Source organism: Phocoena phocoena, chromosome 17, assembly GCF_963924675.1.
Source record: "Phocoena phocoena chromosome 17, mPhoPho1.1, whole genome shotgun sequence".
NCBI classification, from domain to species: Eukaryota; Metazoa; Chordata; class Mammalia; order Artiodactyla; family Phocoenidae; genus Phocoena; species Phocoena phocoena.
In genome coordinates, this window is record NC_089235.1 from 28,288,163 (window position 1) to 28,304,795 (window position 16,633).

At 35.6% G+C, this 16,633-nt stretch overlaps 1 protein-coding gene across 1 annotated transcript in view; it reads left to right on the forward strand.

Annotated features, from left to right (window-relative positions):
* The window catches only part of RALYL (RALY RNA binding protein like), an 850,423-nt gene that overhangs the window by 756,606 nt on the left and 77,184 nt on the right, over nucleotides 1–16,633 (forward strand). The window contains exon 7 of the mRNA XM_065895776.1: nucleotides 11,026–11,139. Coding sequence (XP_065751848.1) covers nucleotides 11,026–11,139 — 114 coding nt within the window. The remainder of the gene's footprint in view (nucleotides 1–11,025; nucleotides 11,140–16,633) is intronic.

A 16,633-nucleotide genomic window follows, 5' to 3' on the forward strand; every position in this document is an offset into this window, starting at 1 on the left:
TTACTTCTTCTGCTTCTTCCTCTTCTGCTCTTTTCCTAGGTCTGGTCCTAATAAGCAGTCCTTGACTACTCTAATAGTCTCTTAAAACTAGTTTTCTTGACTCTGTACTTTCCTTAATCTCGTTAATTACATGCCCAACTACAGGATTATTCTAAACCAAATGCTTTGTCAATTCCTCACTCAGGATTCCAAATTACTACCATTTACTAAGTAAGAATCCAAACTCTTCAGTGTAGTCATCCAGGTATATCTGATCTGGTACTTCCATTCCCAGTTTTCCCCTTACTCTTCTCCTAGCTTAATGGAAGACTTATTTAAATGTTTCAAAACTCATGTTCAGGTACTTCCATCTGAAAGCCCTTTCCTCTATCTCAAGAAATGTGTTATCAACGCATTATCTTCTTCCATACAAATAAGCGTTATTAATGATTTTACCTGTCTTACAAGGTCTGGCTCAAGTTAATGTCATTCTTATGAAACAAGTTTGAACCCTTCTGTGCTACAAAGGTATCGTCTGTCCTCTAAAGCCAAACCACTTGTTCATCTTCTTATTAGGAGACTTAAGCCCTTCTACTTAATTTTATAACTATTTTTATGGATATCTAATCTCTCCATTTTAGATTACAAATGTATCCTTCAAGTCACTTTTGCATTGCACAACATATATTCTTAATTACTTATGGAATGTGTGTCACCAATATTATTTTGGCTTTTTGCATTTTCCTTTTGGTTTTTTATATATTTCACAGTTGACTATGAACTACTTCTTTAGAAATGCTACTTAGTTTTAGAATATCTTGAGTTAGTGAAACAAGGGGACAAATTCTGACCTACACTCCAGGGTTTAAAAGAGGCCAAGATGTTGATGCACGTTTCCAAGCTCTTTAAGATTTGCTTCTTCCTTTACTTAGAAGATCTTGCTTCCTTGCTGAAATCCAAAGTATCTTTCCAGTCTTAGTTCAAGTCTCCATTTTTTCATGAATATTTTTATGATCAGTGATCTAACCATATGGAAATTAATTTTGCTTCTGTTTTTACTCACATAGTTAACATAATTTCAATTACCACCAAACTGATGTTCCATAGATGAAATAGATGTGACCCCTAAGAAACAAATATTCCATAGACAAAATAGACAGGATCTTTCATTTTCAAGATCTTACAGTCTGGTAGGGAAGACCAAAAAGTAACTTCAACATCAAACAATAGGCACATTTAATTTATTCCTCCATGATTTTACATATTTTATGTTCTTATGTATTATAATAAGTTGTTTATCTATTTTTTTTGGCTCCACTAATTATAAACTCCATGAGAACAAGGAGGCAGGCTTGGGACAAAAAAAAATCAATCAAACAAGCAAGGATAAAGCACAGCTTTGGAATCAGGCAGCCCACTCTAAACTTGATTCTGTTGCCTCTTTGCTAGGCTACCTTAAACACATTACTTAACTTCTCTAACATTCACTTTTCTAATCCATAGAACAACTTTAATAATATATACTTTGTATGTTTATCTAAGTGATATGGTATATGTGCAGCTGCTAGTGAAATGTTAGATGCATGGATGCATACAGTAGGTATTTAATGAATAGTTATTGAATAAAATAATACATTCATTCCCCATTTCATTTTCACTTTCTAAAAATATACATAAATAATTGGTATAAGTGTACATAGGCATAGGTACTATGAATGCATACACATGCACATATATGTAATTGCTTTTTCTAGAAAATTCCACCCATAGGGGTGGTAACTGCCGAATTATATTTACATATATAAATTGAGAATTACTTCAATTGCTTCACTTTTTTAGCAAAATTCTTTAAAGTCTGACTTTTGTTTTTTTAATTAATTGATATTGGAGTATAGTTGCTTTACAATGTTGTGTTAGTTTCTACTGTACAGCAAAATGAATCAGCTATACATATATCCCCTCTTTTTTTTTTTTAGCTGTACACGTGCCTCTCCTGTTGTGGCCTCTCCCGTTGCGGAGCACAGGCTCAGCAGCCATGGCTCACGGGCCCAGCTGCTCCACGGCATGTGGGATCTTCCCGGACTGGGGCACGAACCCGTGTCCCCTGCATTGGCAGGCGGACTCTCAACCACTGTGCCACCAGGGAAGCCCCTATCCCCTCTTTTTTGGATTTCCTTTCCATTTAGGTCACCAGAGTGCATTAAGTAGAGCTCCCTGTGTTATACAATATGTTCTCATTAGTTGTCTATTTTATACATAGTATCAATAGTGTGTATGTGTCAATCCCAATCTCCTAGTTCCTCCCACCCCACTCCAAAGTCTGACTTCTGAAAAATATTTCCTAGGCTGGCAAATTAGCTTCTTCTGCATATTAGTTTATAGTCAGAAGACCTAAGCTTGAACCTGAACTCCACCTGTTCTGATTACTACATTACACAAAATCATAAATTTTAGGGCTTTGAGAATGTCATGTAAATTGTCAGATTCTCAGCTTTCTTATTGATGAAATAGTGTATATAAAAGTGATTGATAAATTTAAGTTCTATGCAAATTATATTTTTTGATATTTATATAATTTATCAAAGGCTGGGGGGAAATTAAAAGAGTAATATAAATTAACGTGAATTATTGTTAAAGGTCACATGATTACAAACATTTTTAAATTTTCTTAATAGTTCATAGGAAACACAGTGTTGGTGAGGGAGGGTATATATAATTATTTAGACCAGGGCTTCCAAGGCTTCGTATTTGTTTGATCAGATAATTCTTTGGTGTGGTGTTGGGGGCTAACCTGTACACTGTAGGACATTTAGCAGACCAGATGCCCACTAAATGCCAGTAGCACCACCCTCTCCAAGTTGTGGCAATCAAAAATGTATCCAGACAGTGTAAAATGTCCCCTGCAGGGCAATATTACCCTTTGTTAAGAACCACTGATCTAGACAGTTAGCTTAAGAGTCTTCATTTGTCCCTGGATAGACTTACCCCACAGGTGATTAAAATAAATTTAAATACTTTTCACCACATAAATCAGAGAAGCACACATTTTTTGATATAGGCAAATGGTGTCATTCTGTGTGCCTAATTTCCTTTTTGGATTATATCTCACGTGACAACAAAAAGCACAGATGTCATTTTGTTGACTGTTATCAAAACACAGTAATATTTATCACCAAATCAATGAACTGTTTAGACAGAGCAAGTCTGAAATGATTTAAGGTGGCTTCTTTATTTTTTTTCTAACTAAAAACTACAGTGATAGTTTAAGAAAAATATTTGATTATCTGTATGATATAACCTGGCTCCTAGTTTCTCTAGAGTCTAAAAACAAGCTAAAGGAGTCTATCCTAGGAACTCTGTTAGTTGTTTTTCAATTTATAATTTTGCTGATCTTGAAGAATAATTCTAAATTCAAGTCTGGTAATCACCCATACAAAAATAAACTATTGTACTCAACCGGACAACCAAAGATTTTTATGACAGTATGTTTTCTTTTGTTTATAATTTTTTGCAATTTTCTTTTTGTTGAACTTATCTAGAGGAAAGAGTAAAAGACATTTTCTTTTGAAGGTAATATTACTGATGTCTTCTAAAACACCAATATGTGTGTATACTCAACTACGAGGGCAAACTCTTCCTCTATATTAACTTGAAATACCAGCTCTCTAACTGGTTACTGACAAATTTATTTTTGTACCTTTGATCACTCCCATAAACTCCAGGCTTATATACCCCACTGCCTACTTATCACTTGTATTTGGACACAAATAGGCATCTCACAATCAAGTCTAAACTGGTCCTCTGATCTTCCCCCTCAACCTGAACTTCTACAAGTCTTCCTTATCCCAGCAAATGGCAAGTCCACCCTTCCAGTTACTCAGACCCCAAATTCTGAAGTTCTCTTTGACTCCCCTCTTTCACCTATACTTCTAATCATCCGCAGATTATTTCCTCTCCATCTTTAGAATATATGCATAATTCATCTACTTCTCACAACCTGACTGCTAATACCTTGGTCTGATCCAATCTACTGACATCTCTCACTTGAATTATAATCCACAGGCTTCTTAGTGATTTCACTGATTCCACCCTTGCCCTTCTGCAGTTTTTTCGCAACACGAAGTCAGAATGATGCTCTTCAGGTAAATCAGTGACAGCTACATGACTCAGAGTAAAAGTCACAGTGTTACTCTGGCCATAAAGACTCTGTACAATATTCTCCATATGTTTTTCCCTTTCTCAAGTCCCCGCCTTACCTCCTGACTGTTCATACTCTTCTCCCACTTGCTCTTTCCACTCCAGCCACGTTGACCTCTTTGCTGTCCCTTACACACCCCAAGTACACGCTTGTCTCTGACCTTTGGGTTTATCGTTCCTCTGCCTCATAATTCCCCCATCCCACCATCCGTAGACATTCCCATGACTTGCTTTCTCCCCTTATTGAAACTTTTCCCCCAACGTCACCTTATTAGTGGAGCTTTCCCTGACCAACCTGTATAAAATGACAAATGTCACTCCCTAGCAAGGCCTTCCCTAACTTCTTGTCTTCATTATTTTTTCCCCATCTGGAGGTGTATATTTCACTGTAGTTTGAATCAGTGTAGTTTGTAGTTTAAGATAATATAATTATCAAATGATACATATTGTTACACTACTATTAACTAGACTTAGCTATATCAGTGTTTTTTTCATTGTGTTAAATGTATACTTGTAAAGAAAATTGCTGCAAACCTCTTTATCTCCCTCCCATATATAGATATATAGATGTTTGTTTATTGTCTTCTTCCACACCTAGATGGGAGTTCCACAATTTCAGGGACTTTCACCTCTCTTGTTAACTAATACATCCCCAGCTCCTGGCAAGGAGCCTGACAATAATGGGTCTCCATAAATATTGTTGAGCGAATATGTTACACACTTGAGTTAAAAAATGAGAGCAGTTTAAAAAAAATGAGAGTAGTTCCTGCTCTTGTCATGGAGAGAGACATTTAAAGAAATGATCATGCAAAGAATCATCTGAAAGAAGTATGGTTGGGAGGAGGATGAGATTGTTGAAGAAAATGATCAAAAGTTGAGGATGACTTTACAATGTAGGTAGCATTTGAGCTGAATATTTAAGTATTAAATGGCATTTACTAGGTGAGGAAGATGAGAGTGTAAGACAGGCCAATGAAAACAACAGAAACAAAGGTATGGATGTCTGAAAACACAAGACATATTCAAGGGACACTGAACAGGTGTGACTATGTAGAGACTAAGATAATTAGAAAAGCAAGAAGAAGATGAGGCAAGAGATGGTAACTTGGAGCTGGCTTGGAAATAAAGCAATTTTCTCAAATTCTAAAATTCATAATTTTTAAATTGCAGGATTCATAATCTTCAGTAATTAGATCTCATTTTCCCAAGCCTCTAGCTCGTCTATATTAGGGGAAAATTGTATAGCAGCAAGTTGATTTAAAGTATTCGTTATTATTCTTAGCAAAAGAAATACTCCTGACTCGCACTAATACTCTATATAAATATAAATAATGGTGTTATATCCTCTGCCAATGTATCTTAAAAAGTGAAGATTATGGATTTAGAGTACTAGGTGGAATTGAGAAAAGAGTTGTTACCACAGGCATGGGTTACTTTCATATTCTTTCCTCATAGTGCTTCTGGAGAAAAGGCATATTTCCATGCTAATTTTCTTTTTGCACTTCCTCTTTGCTTATCTATCTCCCCAATATACAGGCAACTCAAAAGTAGTGTCCAGCACATACACAAAGCTTTTAATAAAATTTGTTGATCGGTTTGAAGTTGGCATGCAGTGTAACCATATCTACATACACATACCTACAAATTTTCTGGTATTTGGTAATTCTTACTGTGTTTAATACACTGAACTAAGTTCTGTTAAGAATGCAAGTTCTATTAATGAAGGAAGGAAGGAGAGGGAGGGAAAGAGGGAGGGAGGGAGAGAAAGTGGAAAGAAGTAATTGGATGCCCTCTCTTCATTCAAAAAATTTGGTTGTAGAGAGCCTATGATGGAGTAAATCCATTAATGTGTCTTGCTTCATACAACCATCCTATATTCCTTCTTTTTAAAAAGTTGTATCATCAGAAATCTGAATAATTTACCCAGGAATCTGAATAATTTTTTGTGGATCTGGTATATGATGAGAAGACAAAAAGTTTTCATTAGGTACCAATTTGATATAGGATATCTTCTTAAACCTGTTAATATCATTTTTTTAATTAAGGAGGACAGACTTCACAGCCTAGGACTTCATGGTAAGCATCAGGAACCTCATCCGTCAATAAGAGGAGAAGGAGCTTATTAAAACACAGAAAAGCGTGACTCCTAAAATTCTTCAATGCCTAATTAGGTCTTCAGTCTCAAGAAGTTTGCAAGTTAATATGAAAAGTAGATATATAAAGGAAAAATCAACTAGCAATATGTGTCTAGCAGTAAATGTGAGATGCTGTTAAATAGATTACAGGTAAGAGGTACACCCTTCAGTGAGTTAAATGAAGAAGAATTAATAGGGGAGGCAAGACTAAAACTAAGCTCCAAAAGGCAGGTAGATACCGAGGTCCAGCCTCAGCAGAACAGGATTGCCTGAGGGGAGACGGAGTCGGCGAGGACAGAAGACACAACACCTCTTAGGATGCAGGAATTCTGACAAGCTTTATTGCATACACTATACTTTTTTATACTTTCAAAACAATAAACTGATTTTAGTTTATTACTTTATCAATCATCACCATCATTTTCTCAAACCAAAAAGAACCTTTTACATAAGCATTTCACACACGCAGTTTACATAATTTTCTTATTATGTCTGTAATTGTCCCTTGTGATTGAAAGCAATTGTCCCTTGTGGCTAAAAAACGTCCTTTGTGGTTTCCTCAAAATTCTCAAAAGTCGTCATGTCCTTTTCCTTGGTTCGCTTTGCTTCAGTGCTTTACTCCCACATACTCTGCGTCAGCGCCCTTTTCTTTGTAAGTTTCGCCTCAGTGGTGCAGGTAAGAAGCCTTGTCACGTCTCACTCTTGGCTTAACCTAAAGACTCTTAAAGCTTTTTAATGTTTAATCATCATTAAATCAAAAGCATTTCATCAAAGCATTCTTAAAACTTCTTAATTTTATTTATATACATTTTCATAAAACACGAAAATATATACTAACAGGTGGACACAATGTATGTGGCCACTCACTACACGTACGGGGAAGCCAAAGCGGTGGGTTTGGGGGCCATGGTGGTAAACATTGAATCTTTAATCTAGACTTTAGATCTTCCTAAAAATATTTACAATAGATCTATTGTCCCTTATACTTATTAATATACAACCCAGGTTTACAGTTTAACTTTAACGTTGCAGCTGTATCCATTAAAAAGTGTTTCATCATAACTTTATTTCTTATTAAACTTCCCTTGTGCCAATACCAATGTACTCCAAATATATCTTACACTCCCCATTTTGGTCATATATCATCTAACTTTTCCATTAACGTAGGCTGTTGCAATATAAACATTCCTATAACATTACTTTTAATCCAATATGCAGGTCAACAAGTAGGAACAGCTGGTGTAGTTGGAGGGGGATTTTTAGGTTTTTCCCACTTTACTCTATATAGAAGCCTTTCTTAAAATCCCCCATGAGTAATGGGAATATTAGTACTAATACAAGCAAATACTCAGAGCTTTTATTATATACATGGGAAATTGAGAGAATCTACGCTGTGGGAAGCTTTGCTTTCCCATGACGTACATACCCGTGCCTGCCATGCAAGCACTATTGTTCTCAGCCTTGCTGAGGCACAGCAGCACTTTTCAGGGTCTCAGCCTTGCTGAGGCCCAGCAGTACTTTTCAGGGGTCTCAGCCTTGCTGAGGCCCAGCAGTACTTTTCAGGTGGCTCTCCACAGGTAGACATATTTGGGGAGAGAAAGTCTTTGCTGGAATAGGCATGTAAATAATAATAATAATAGCTTCTGCTTCTACCATGTATTTTACCTGGTGATATTCTGATCATGGTGCTAAAGTGCTTTATGTTTATTATCTCATTAAATTCTTATAACAAGCCTTTAGGGTAAAGGATGGAAGTTAAAGATAAGGAACCTAAATCTTAGTGATTACAAGTGGCTCTCCAATGGACATAGATGCAAACTAGAGTCTATCTGGTTCCATATACTCTTAGATTAAGCATTAAGCTGTTCTGTTCAAGTGAAGAGTTTGCTTTAGTAAGAAATGGAATATACACCTGGAAATATACTTTGGAGCAGACCTTAAATACCAGTTTAAAGAGTTGGTGCATGTGTGCTTTTGGTCTTTTTCCAAAAAAAAGGGGGACATTCTGGAAGTTTTCAGTAGGGAGGACTTATGACTTTTATATATATTACTCTGAGTTCACTATGTAAGAGGCCGGGTGAACTAAAAGCAGAAGCCCAATTGAGAGTGCAGTGGAAATGGATAGGAAAAGAAAGATGTAAAAAGAAAAGAAAAGAAAATGGACAGGGATGTTTTACACCTAAGACTCTCCTTAACTCTGAACTGACTTTAATTTTCAAAAAAAATATCAGAAATCCAAGTTGCAAAAATTTTTTTAATTCTAGGTTTGGAAATCTATAGTTATAAAATATACATCTATTTTGATAGAGTAAGTAAAAACAGACAGGAGCTTAATCCATGGTGCAGTGGAAAATTTGTTAACAGGAGCCCCCCAAAAGTAGAAAAAGTCAGAAAAGATTGGAGAGAGAAGTATATCAGACACAGAGGTGGCTTATACAAGCAATATCATCTGGAAACCAGACACAACAGCACAACACCATATTCCATCTATAGAAAATGAATACAACTGAAGGAGGGAGCAAAAGGGCTACAACCAACTAGGCCAGATGAGCGGGCAGCCTTCTCCCAAGCAGAGCACTGAATGCAGTAAGGAAACAACTTTCACAATTGCTTAAGAAGCAAGACTATTTCTAAGCCTTATTTTCCAGGACCATGGTGAGCATTTGCTGCTAGCCATTCCAAGATTGGAGCTGGGCAGTTTGCACAGGGCTGGAGACTGATTCAACATTCCCTGGGAGGGACCAGGAAAGAGCAGATAGGATGTCTGGATTACATCCTTAGCTGTATCTAAGTTTGAATCCCATTAACTAAGTAGCCCCAAATTTTATAATGATATCGCTCTGATCTTAAAAGACATTTCTACAGTGTTAGACATAAGTCTCAATATAGTTTCTACTAAATAGGGTATTAGTGATTTGTTTAGTTATGTTTTTTAAGGAGATAGTCAATCTCATTTCTGGGCTGAGGAGTGACTTCACTTACTAAAAAATACATCCCATTTGTTTCCAGCCACAGTCCCATTTCTCCTGCACTGAAATCTAATGTTTTAAGGTAAAATATTTTCTATTAAATTTGATAGGTTTAAGTAAAACTACATGACATGCTTCCATCAAAGGAAATGAAAATCATTCTTCAAAGCTGAATCAATTTACAATTGTGACAGATGATGTTTCAACTATAGCTGTGATTCAACAATGGCACTTTGATGTCTTAGAAATAATTGCCATAGGAGCAATTTTCTATTTTAAACTGTGTTCCAATTTCAGTCTGGTTCTTCATAATAGGAACTCTACAGGATCGCTTATTCTTGTAGTTTTTATTTTGCAAACTACTTTGTAACATAAATAAAAATCTGCTTGTTATGAAAAATTTCTGGTTTTATAATAGAAAATGTTTTTTCATGTTTATATTGGAAAAAATCTATTCTTCCTTTGAGCAATTAGTGTATATTGATACATAATTTATCATATAGATTATATCATATGTCTTAGTTGACAACTACCGCTATTTCAAGCAAACATATATTGCCTTTAGTTTTTAACTACTTAGAAAAAAATTCTGAAGACTAAAGAATCAATCAAACTAAACACTCAATTTCTTCAGGAATATCCAAGCCAAGTTTATTATAAACTTGAAAGGAAAAGTGACAGAAAAGAATAATAGACTGAAATCAAGATCTTTACCCCAGATATTGAAGCATAGCTCTCTGCTGAGGCATGGATACCCAAAAACTCACCTAATGAATGCTCATAGACAGGTTTAGTTCTTCTAGATTTATAGCTTTAAAAATCTTTGATCTCATTATTGAGGGTTCATGACAAAGTTTCCAGTGATTCTCAAAGAAATGAGAAAATAAGAACAGTGCAGTGAATTTTTCATAAACATCAACATACTTCATTGAAAGGATTGTCCTTAAAATAGGAAACTGACCTTATCTTATCATTGATAGTAGGATGTTTTTTGTGTTTAACATCCTTATTTGCCAAACTAAAAGTAGTCAATCTTGTGTTAGTTCCATTTTTAGATAGTCCCATTAAACACTCAAAACCTGGAAAAGGAGCCACGACTGTAGAAATTATCAGTGGAGACTTCAGTGAATTTCCTTTCCTTCGAAGCCCCAGGGCTTAAAAAGAGGCACACACACAACCCATTGCTGTAGTTTTTAATAGAAAGTAGCAAAAGTACAGCAAGTTGGAGAGAGTTCTCTAGCATTTAAGACACTTCTTTAGAGGACAAATGTTATGTCTTGGTTTCAATCAATCACTAAGGACCTGGATTAAAAATATCACTGAAATATACATTACAACATAGTCCTCAAAGCAGTATCATAGTTCTCAAAGCATACATGTCATGATTTAATCATTCCTCAATCTGAATCTGTCTTACAGTACAGATTTACTCTACCATTTGCACTGAATTTAGTATCTTTAGTTAGTGTATAAAACATTTCTAGATTCCTCTATCCCATTGCATAACTTTCAGTGAAAAGATTTAGTATCAAATGTTCACATCGCTGGGAATCACTGCTTGTAATTGGCAAAGTCATCCAGTATTGCAAGATCACTGGAAGCAATGAGAAACAGATAAGATTGAAAAGTACCCTATGTGATGTGACACAGTCCTGAGAAAACATGGGGTGTCTGTGAGTTGTGCTCTAAGTGGGTCGTGGTGCATTTGACATTCTGTTGCATTCTTTCCCTTTTCCCCTTTCCAGTGAAATCAGATGAATTACAGACAATCAAGAAAGAATTAACCCAGATCAAAACTAAAATTGACTCCTTGTTAGGGCGCCTGGAGAAGATTGAGAAGCAGCAGAAGGCGGAGGCAGGTAAGTGAAAAAAATCTGTGGCTACAGACATGTCAGAATTAAACCATTGAAACAGTGTCAATCACGGAGACAGCACAGGCCCAGAGGGATACTGGCTGAGTTTAATAGAGTTTAGTACATTTACATGAATACAATCTTTAAGCTTAGACTTGCAATGATGGAATCTGATTTTTAACTTTTTAGAGAAGGTGAGCCAATTTGCCTAAAATTCATATTTTTAAAAAGAAGGGAAAAAAGGAAAAGTATTTTGATGCTAATAATAAGTAACAGTTGGATCATAATTAAAAGTTTACATCTCAATATCAAGTAACCTTTAAGAAAATTAAATCAATTAATGAAATGTTCTATTGGGCTAAAATTATATTCATATTTCATTAAATTAACTGCAGCAAAATTTCACAGATTTCAAAAACCATGATTATAAAGCCCCACTCTTGCATTGCTGCAACTCTGCAAAACTTCAGAACCCATTTGCAGGATCTCAGTATCAACAGTATGTCTGGCCACCCGAGGCCATATCATTTGACTTACTTCTTTAACTTAATGTACTCTCTCCTTTGAATTATCTTTCCTGACCCTCAATCCATGCTAATAAAATTCTAATACCCTTTTATATGGCAACAGACAGTTTTAAAATCATACACTATGAGAACTGACATAAACTTAGAGATGAGCTAGTTCATAATTTGCAAATTGTATTCTGCAGGGTCTTTGATGCCTCAGAGGCTCCTTGGAGATGAGATGAGTGCTGGAAGAACACCCAGGAGGCAGATGAACTCATGCCTCCTCCAAACCCAGCCTTTGCTGCAAACAGTGTGGTTCTACCTGTATATGTTTTATATGTTGAGATTCAACATAAGACTTCATTTGCTAAAAGGCTTCACTTTTTCAAAAATAAACAATACAGTTTTGAAAACCATTGATCAAATCCGGCCTCTGCATTTTGCAGATGAGAAAATGAGGATTCAAGGAGGTAAACTGACTTTTCCATAGCCACATAAATAGTTTGTGATAGACCTAGGTTTCAAACCCAGGTCTTGTGAGTGAAAGCACTGCCCTTTCCAATGTTATAGGAACATTGGAACAATCTCAGGTTACACCCATGGGCTGGTCCCAGGATTTCCCTGAAGTGAGGCTACCTGGGTAACAACTAACTGATGAGAACCACTTGGGATCTAGGGCCACTGAGTTACAACAAAGAGGAACCTGCCTGTTTGTTGACTGTATCACTGGGGAGACGACTAGAGCTTACCTTCTGGTAATGAGGCATGCAGAGTTCAAGACTGAAAAGAAGCCAGCAGTGAGGTAGTGTTACAGCATAATGGGTGACAGAAATATACTGTGGTTCAAATCCTCACAACTTCTTAGCCTCAGTTTTCTCATTTATAAAATGAGGACAGGAATGGCTACCTGACAACGTGAGAAATGAGTAAAGTAGCGCATGTAAGTTGTATAGTACAGTAACTAACATAGAGTAAAGGCTCAATATTTGGTGCTATTTGGTCTTGTTAGTAACATAAACATATATAGGCAAACGAATATTTCCTACTACTATCATGCAGCCTATTTCTAAAACAATAAGCCATATACCTAGCACATGGTAGATTCTCATTACCTTTTGGTAAGTTAATGTGCATTAGAAGTGGTAGATAAATAGTAGATAAAATAGGCTCATTTTTATTAAAAACTTCTGTTATATTTTCTATCGAGAAAAAATATGCGGCCTACACTTCTTAATAGAGAAATTTAGATTTTAGAAAGTATTTTATATGCTGTCTATGTCACTAATCTAAAGTGTTGCTGGAATTGAAATACCCTGTGATGTTGCCTAAATCAATATTTCCCTTTGAGGAACTTCTGTGAAATTCATTATTATGTAAAACAACCCTTACAGCAAAGGACTTTGATAACCAATTTGCACTTCAGTTTAAAGGATTATGGAGAACTCATTTAAATATAAATCACCTCAACGAGAAAAATGTGATCCTTATTCCATCATATTATAATTTCCAGTTTCCTGCAATGAATAATACCTTCCACATATCTTCTTAGAAGATCATCTATAAACAAGACACTAAAATTCAAAGCTTGCATTTTCTTTTCATGAAAGGCTGTCACCTTATTTCTGTACATGCTTAAACTTTCCCAGTCATGAGACAGTTATTTTTAAAATGATAAGCTTAGGCCTTTGATATTTATGTCTTTCTTACTTGAACATGTCAGGAAGAAAGTGGAATTATTTAATTTGTAATTTCAGTTTTGTAGTAATTGTCTCCTGAACAGTATTCATATTTATGGAGATAAGATGATCATTTTCTATATTTTATTTATGAAAAGAAAGCAGGGCTGTATGGACTCAATACTATATTATGGAAAGTGGAGAGAAATACATTAAAATTCTTTTTAATTGCTCAGTACTTCCTTATTAACTTTAAGGAGACACCCATTTTAATGTTTATTTGGTTGCAAGCCAATTATACGGTAGTTAACATTTATTCTTCACTATTGCTCTTTTATACATCTCTCATTCCCAGTTTACTCTTAGTCATTTGATGATGAAAGTTTCCAGCATAGAATAGTGGCAGGAAGGAGATGGAGGGTTACAAACAGGATAAAGCCACACAGCATGGAGCTTGTCCTGAGTTCAAGTTTCATAGGATCACTTTTTTTTTTCATTTGAAGTGAATTCCTAAGCTCTCAGGAATAATTGTAACGAGGTATAATGACATAATTTTGGATTCTCTGTACCTTAAATTACTGCTAATAGATGTTTGCATGGCATCCTATCTCTTCCTTTGATGTTGTAAACTTCCTCAGAACAAGGTCATGTTTTCTCTAACTTTTATGACTTTTCCAACACCACGTACTATGCACTGGACACAATTTAGCAGGTCATTTAACTCTTCTAGGTCTCAAGCCCCTCAAATGTAAAGTAGAGGAAGGGACTATGGCCTCAAACATATATTCCAGCTTTTAAATTATGATTAGTATGAATTTACCCTGCATATGTTATTTTTTCCTATTTGAATAATTCAAATAACATATGGTGACTATAGATTATTGAAAACAACAAATAACACATATCAATTTAGCCTACAATTGTGCCTCATTCCTAGATAATTCTTTTAAAAGAGAATCATAAATTTCCACATATGAAGACCACAATTTATATGTGCTTTACACAGTGATGTAAAATGACCATAAAGGGTGAAAGGAGTGAGAAGGAAAACTGAAGACTGAGTATCGTACAATGAGCAATGACATCTTTTAAAAAATCAAATTTCAGGCAAAGACTCTCTGATATGAAAAGGCAATTAGGCATTCTTTAATTCAACTTTATTCTCAGTGATGTGCTTCCTATATGACCAGCCAAACTCACTTGGACAATTCCAATGAGATTAGCCAACCTACCCTATCCATTAGACCTAACCACTAGAGATGTCACACATCAGTTCCATCAGGATAAATTCACCTGCCCATATGTTTGGTAAAAGATACAGAATTTTTTTAATAAATTAATGTCCAAGAATTAGAATATTACAGATAAATGTCAAGATATATAACTTCTTTTGAAAAATTGGAAACTTTCAATACTGCTGCCATATTATACATGACATGCACTTTTCAGTTTGCTAATATCTTTATCCAGCCAATTCACACATTTATGTTACTTGCTTGGTCCTTGATCATATTTGTGTCTCAGACTCCTATGGTAAGTTCTCCTTATATGGAGCCAAAATGGACTTTTGCTTTGACTTGGTTCAGTTACTCTTTTATGTCCCTGAAACCAAGCTTAATATCTAATCCCTTGTGGATGTATCAGCCAATTAAATATATAGAAGAGCTGTAGTATTCTCATCCTTCCAAAACTTTTGAATAGAGTCACCATAATTGGCCCATAGATGCTCAACTTAGCTGCATTCAAATCTTGGTCAAAGCATCTTTGATGCCTTCTTTTCTCTAGATAAATATCAGTAATTTCTTCAGCTGCTTCTCATGTCATTTAGTTTTGCATCTTGAAACATTGTCATCTCTCTTCTCTAGTCACTGTATAGTTTGTCAACTACAGAGTGTGGTACTCAGAATGGAAGGCATTGCTCCAGATGATCTGACTGCTGCCACCTATAGCATGGCTACTAGTTCTGTCCTGAATACCTAACTGCTATCTTACACTTTGTATTAGACTGGTGATGTGTCTGGTTACAGATGTTGGACTGAACACATGAATTGAGCTCTGCTCCCTCCTTAATCTGCATTAAAATAATGACAGGTTTAAAAAATGAAAATCCCTAGGCATAAAGAAAATGGGAACAAAATTTTAGAAGCTAAACAGCAGATGGAGAAGTGTACCTGACTTATCACATCCTAGAAATAAGTCCAGTTTTAACGACAGAACTCCAAAAGTCTCAGAATCAAAGCCATTATATTCCTCTGGAAAAGAGTGTATAAATGGCTGAAAGTCTGTTAAAGAAACAGATTCCTGTGTTACCATTCCCAACTGTCCCTGGCCCACTAGAAGCCTTGAGAAGTTTCCTCTAGAAAAGCTAAAACAGCATATCTCAGGGCTAATAGACAAACAAATTTGAGAGCAGCTAAAAACAGGGAGAAAAGCAGAAGTTTACACAATTACTACAGAAATTCCAAGCATTCTTCTCCCTTTCAGCTGCCAGACTACTGGAAGGACACTAGGAGAGGTTTTAGTTGGGAGTATGAGCAGCTGAAGGGAAAAGATTTAAAGATGTTGGCATGGATGCCACCCAAAGAAATAGTCAACAAGATCACCCTGCAGAAATGATATCCCCTTATACTTACAAAGCTTCCCATCCATATTTTAATACCCCACTGTTAATACAAAGAGACAAGGTTCACCAGATGGCAGAAAACATTTAATGTAAAAATCAAATACCAAAAAAAAGAAGAGAAAAATAATTAAAAATTGGAGGAAACAGATTGTGCAGGAAGAATAAAACTTCAAAATAAAAAATAAATAAATAAAAAATAACGAACCACTGATTAATACCCTCAGAAAGAAAGGGAAGGTATTGCATTCATGAAATAAGAACACAAGACTAAAACTCACTATTTAAAGGTCAGATAAAAGAGCTTTTAGAAATTAACGTACGATAGCACAAATAAACAGGATTGAAAGACAAAATTGGGGAAATTCTCCCAGACAATACAGAAGAAAGTTCAGGTGGAAAATCAGAAGGGAAAGATATGAAAGTTACTGGATGACTATCTGAAAAAACAGGGTTTCAGAAAGAAAGAGAAGGAACATCCAAAAACAATTTTTGGGGGGGAAAAAATAACCCAAACTGAATAACATAGTTAACCAGATTGAAAGGATCCACTGAGTACCTGAAACAGGGCATGAAAACAGATGTGCTTCAAAGCATAAAACTTTGATATTTCATAACATGGGGGCAAAGAGAAAATCCTACAGGCTTCCAGAGAGACAGAGAGGAAAGAGAGAGAACAGTTTTTTATATAAGGA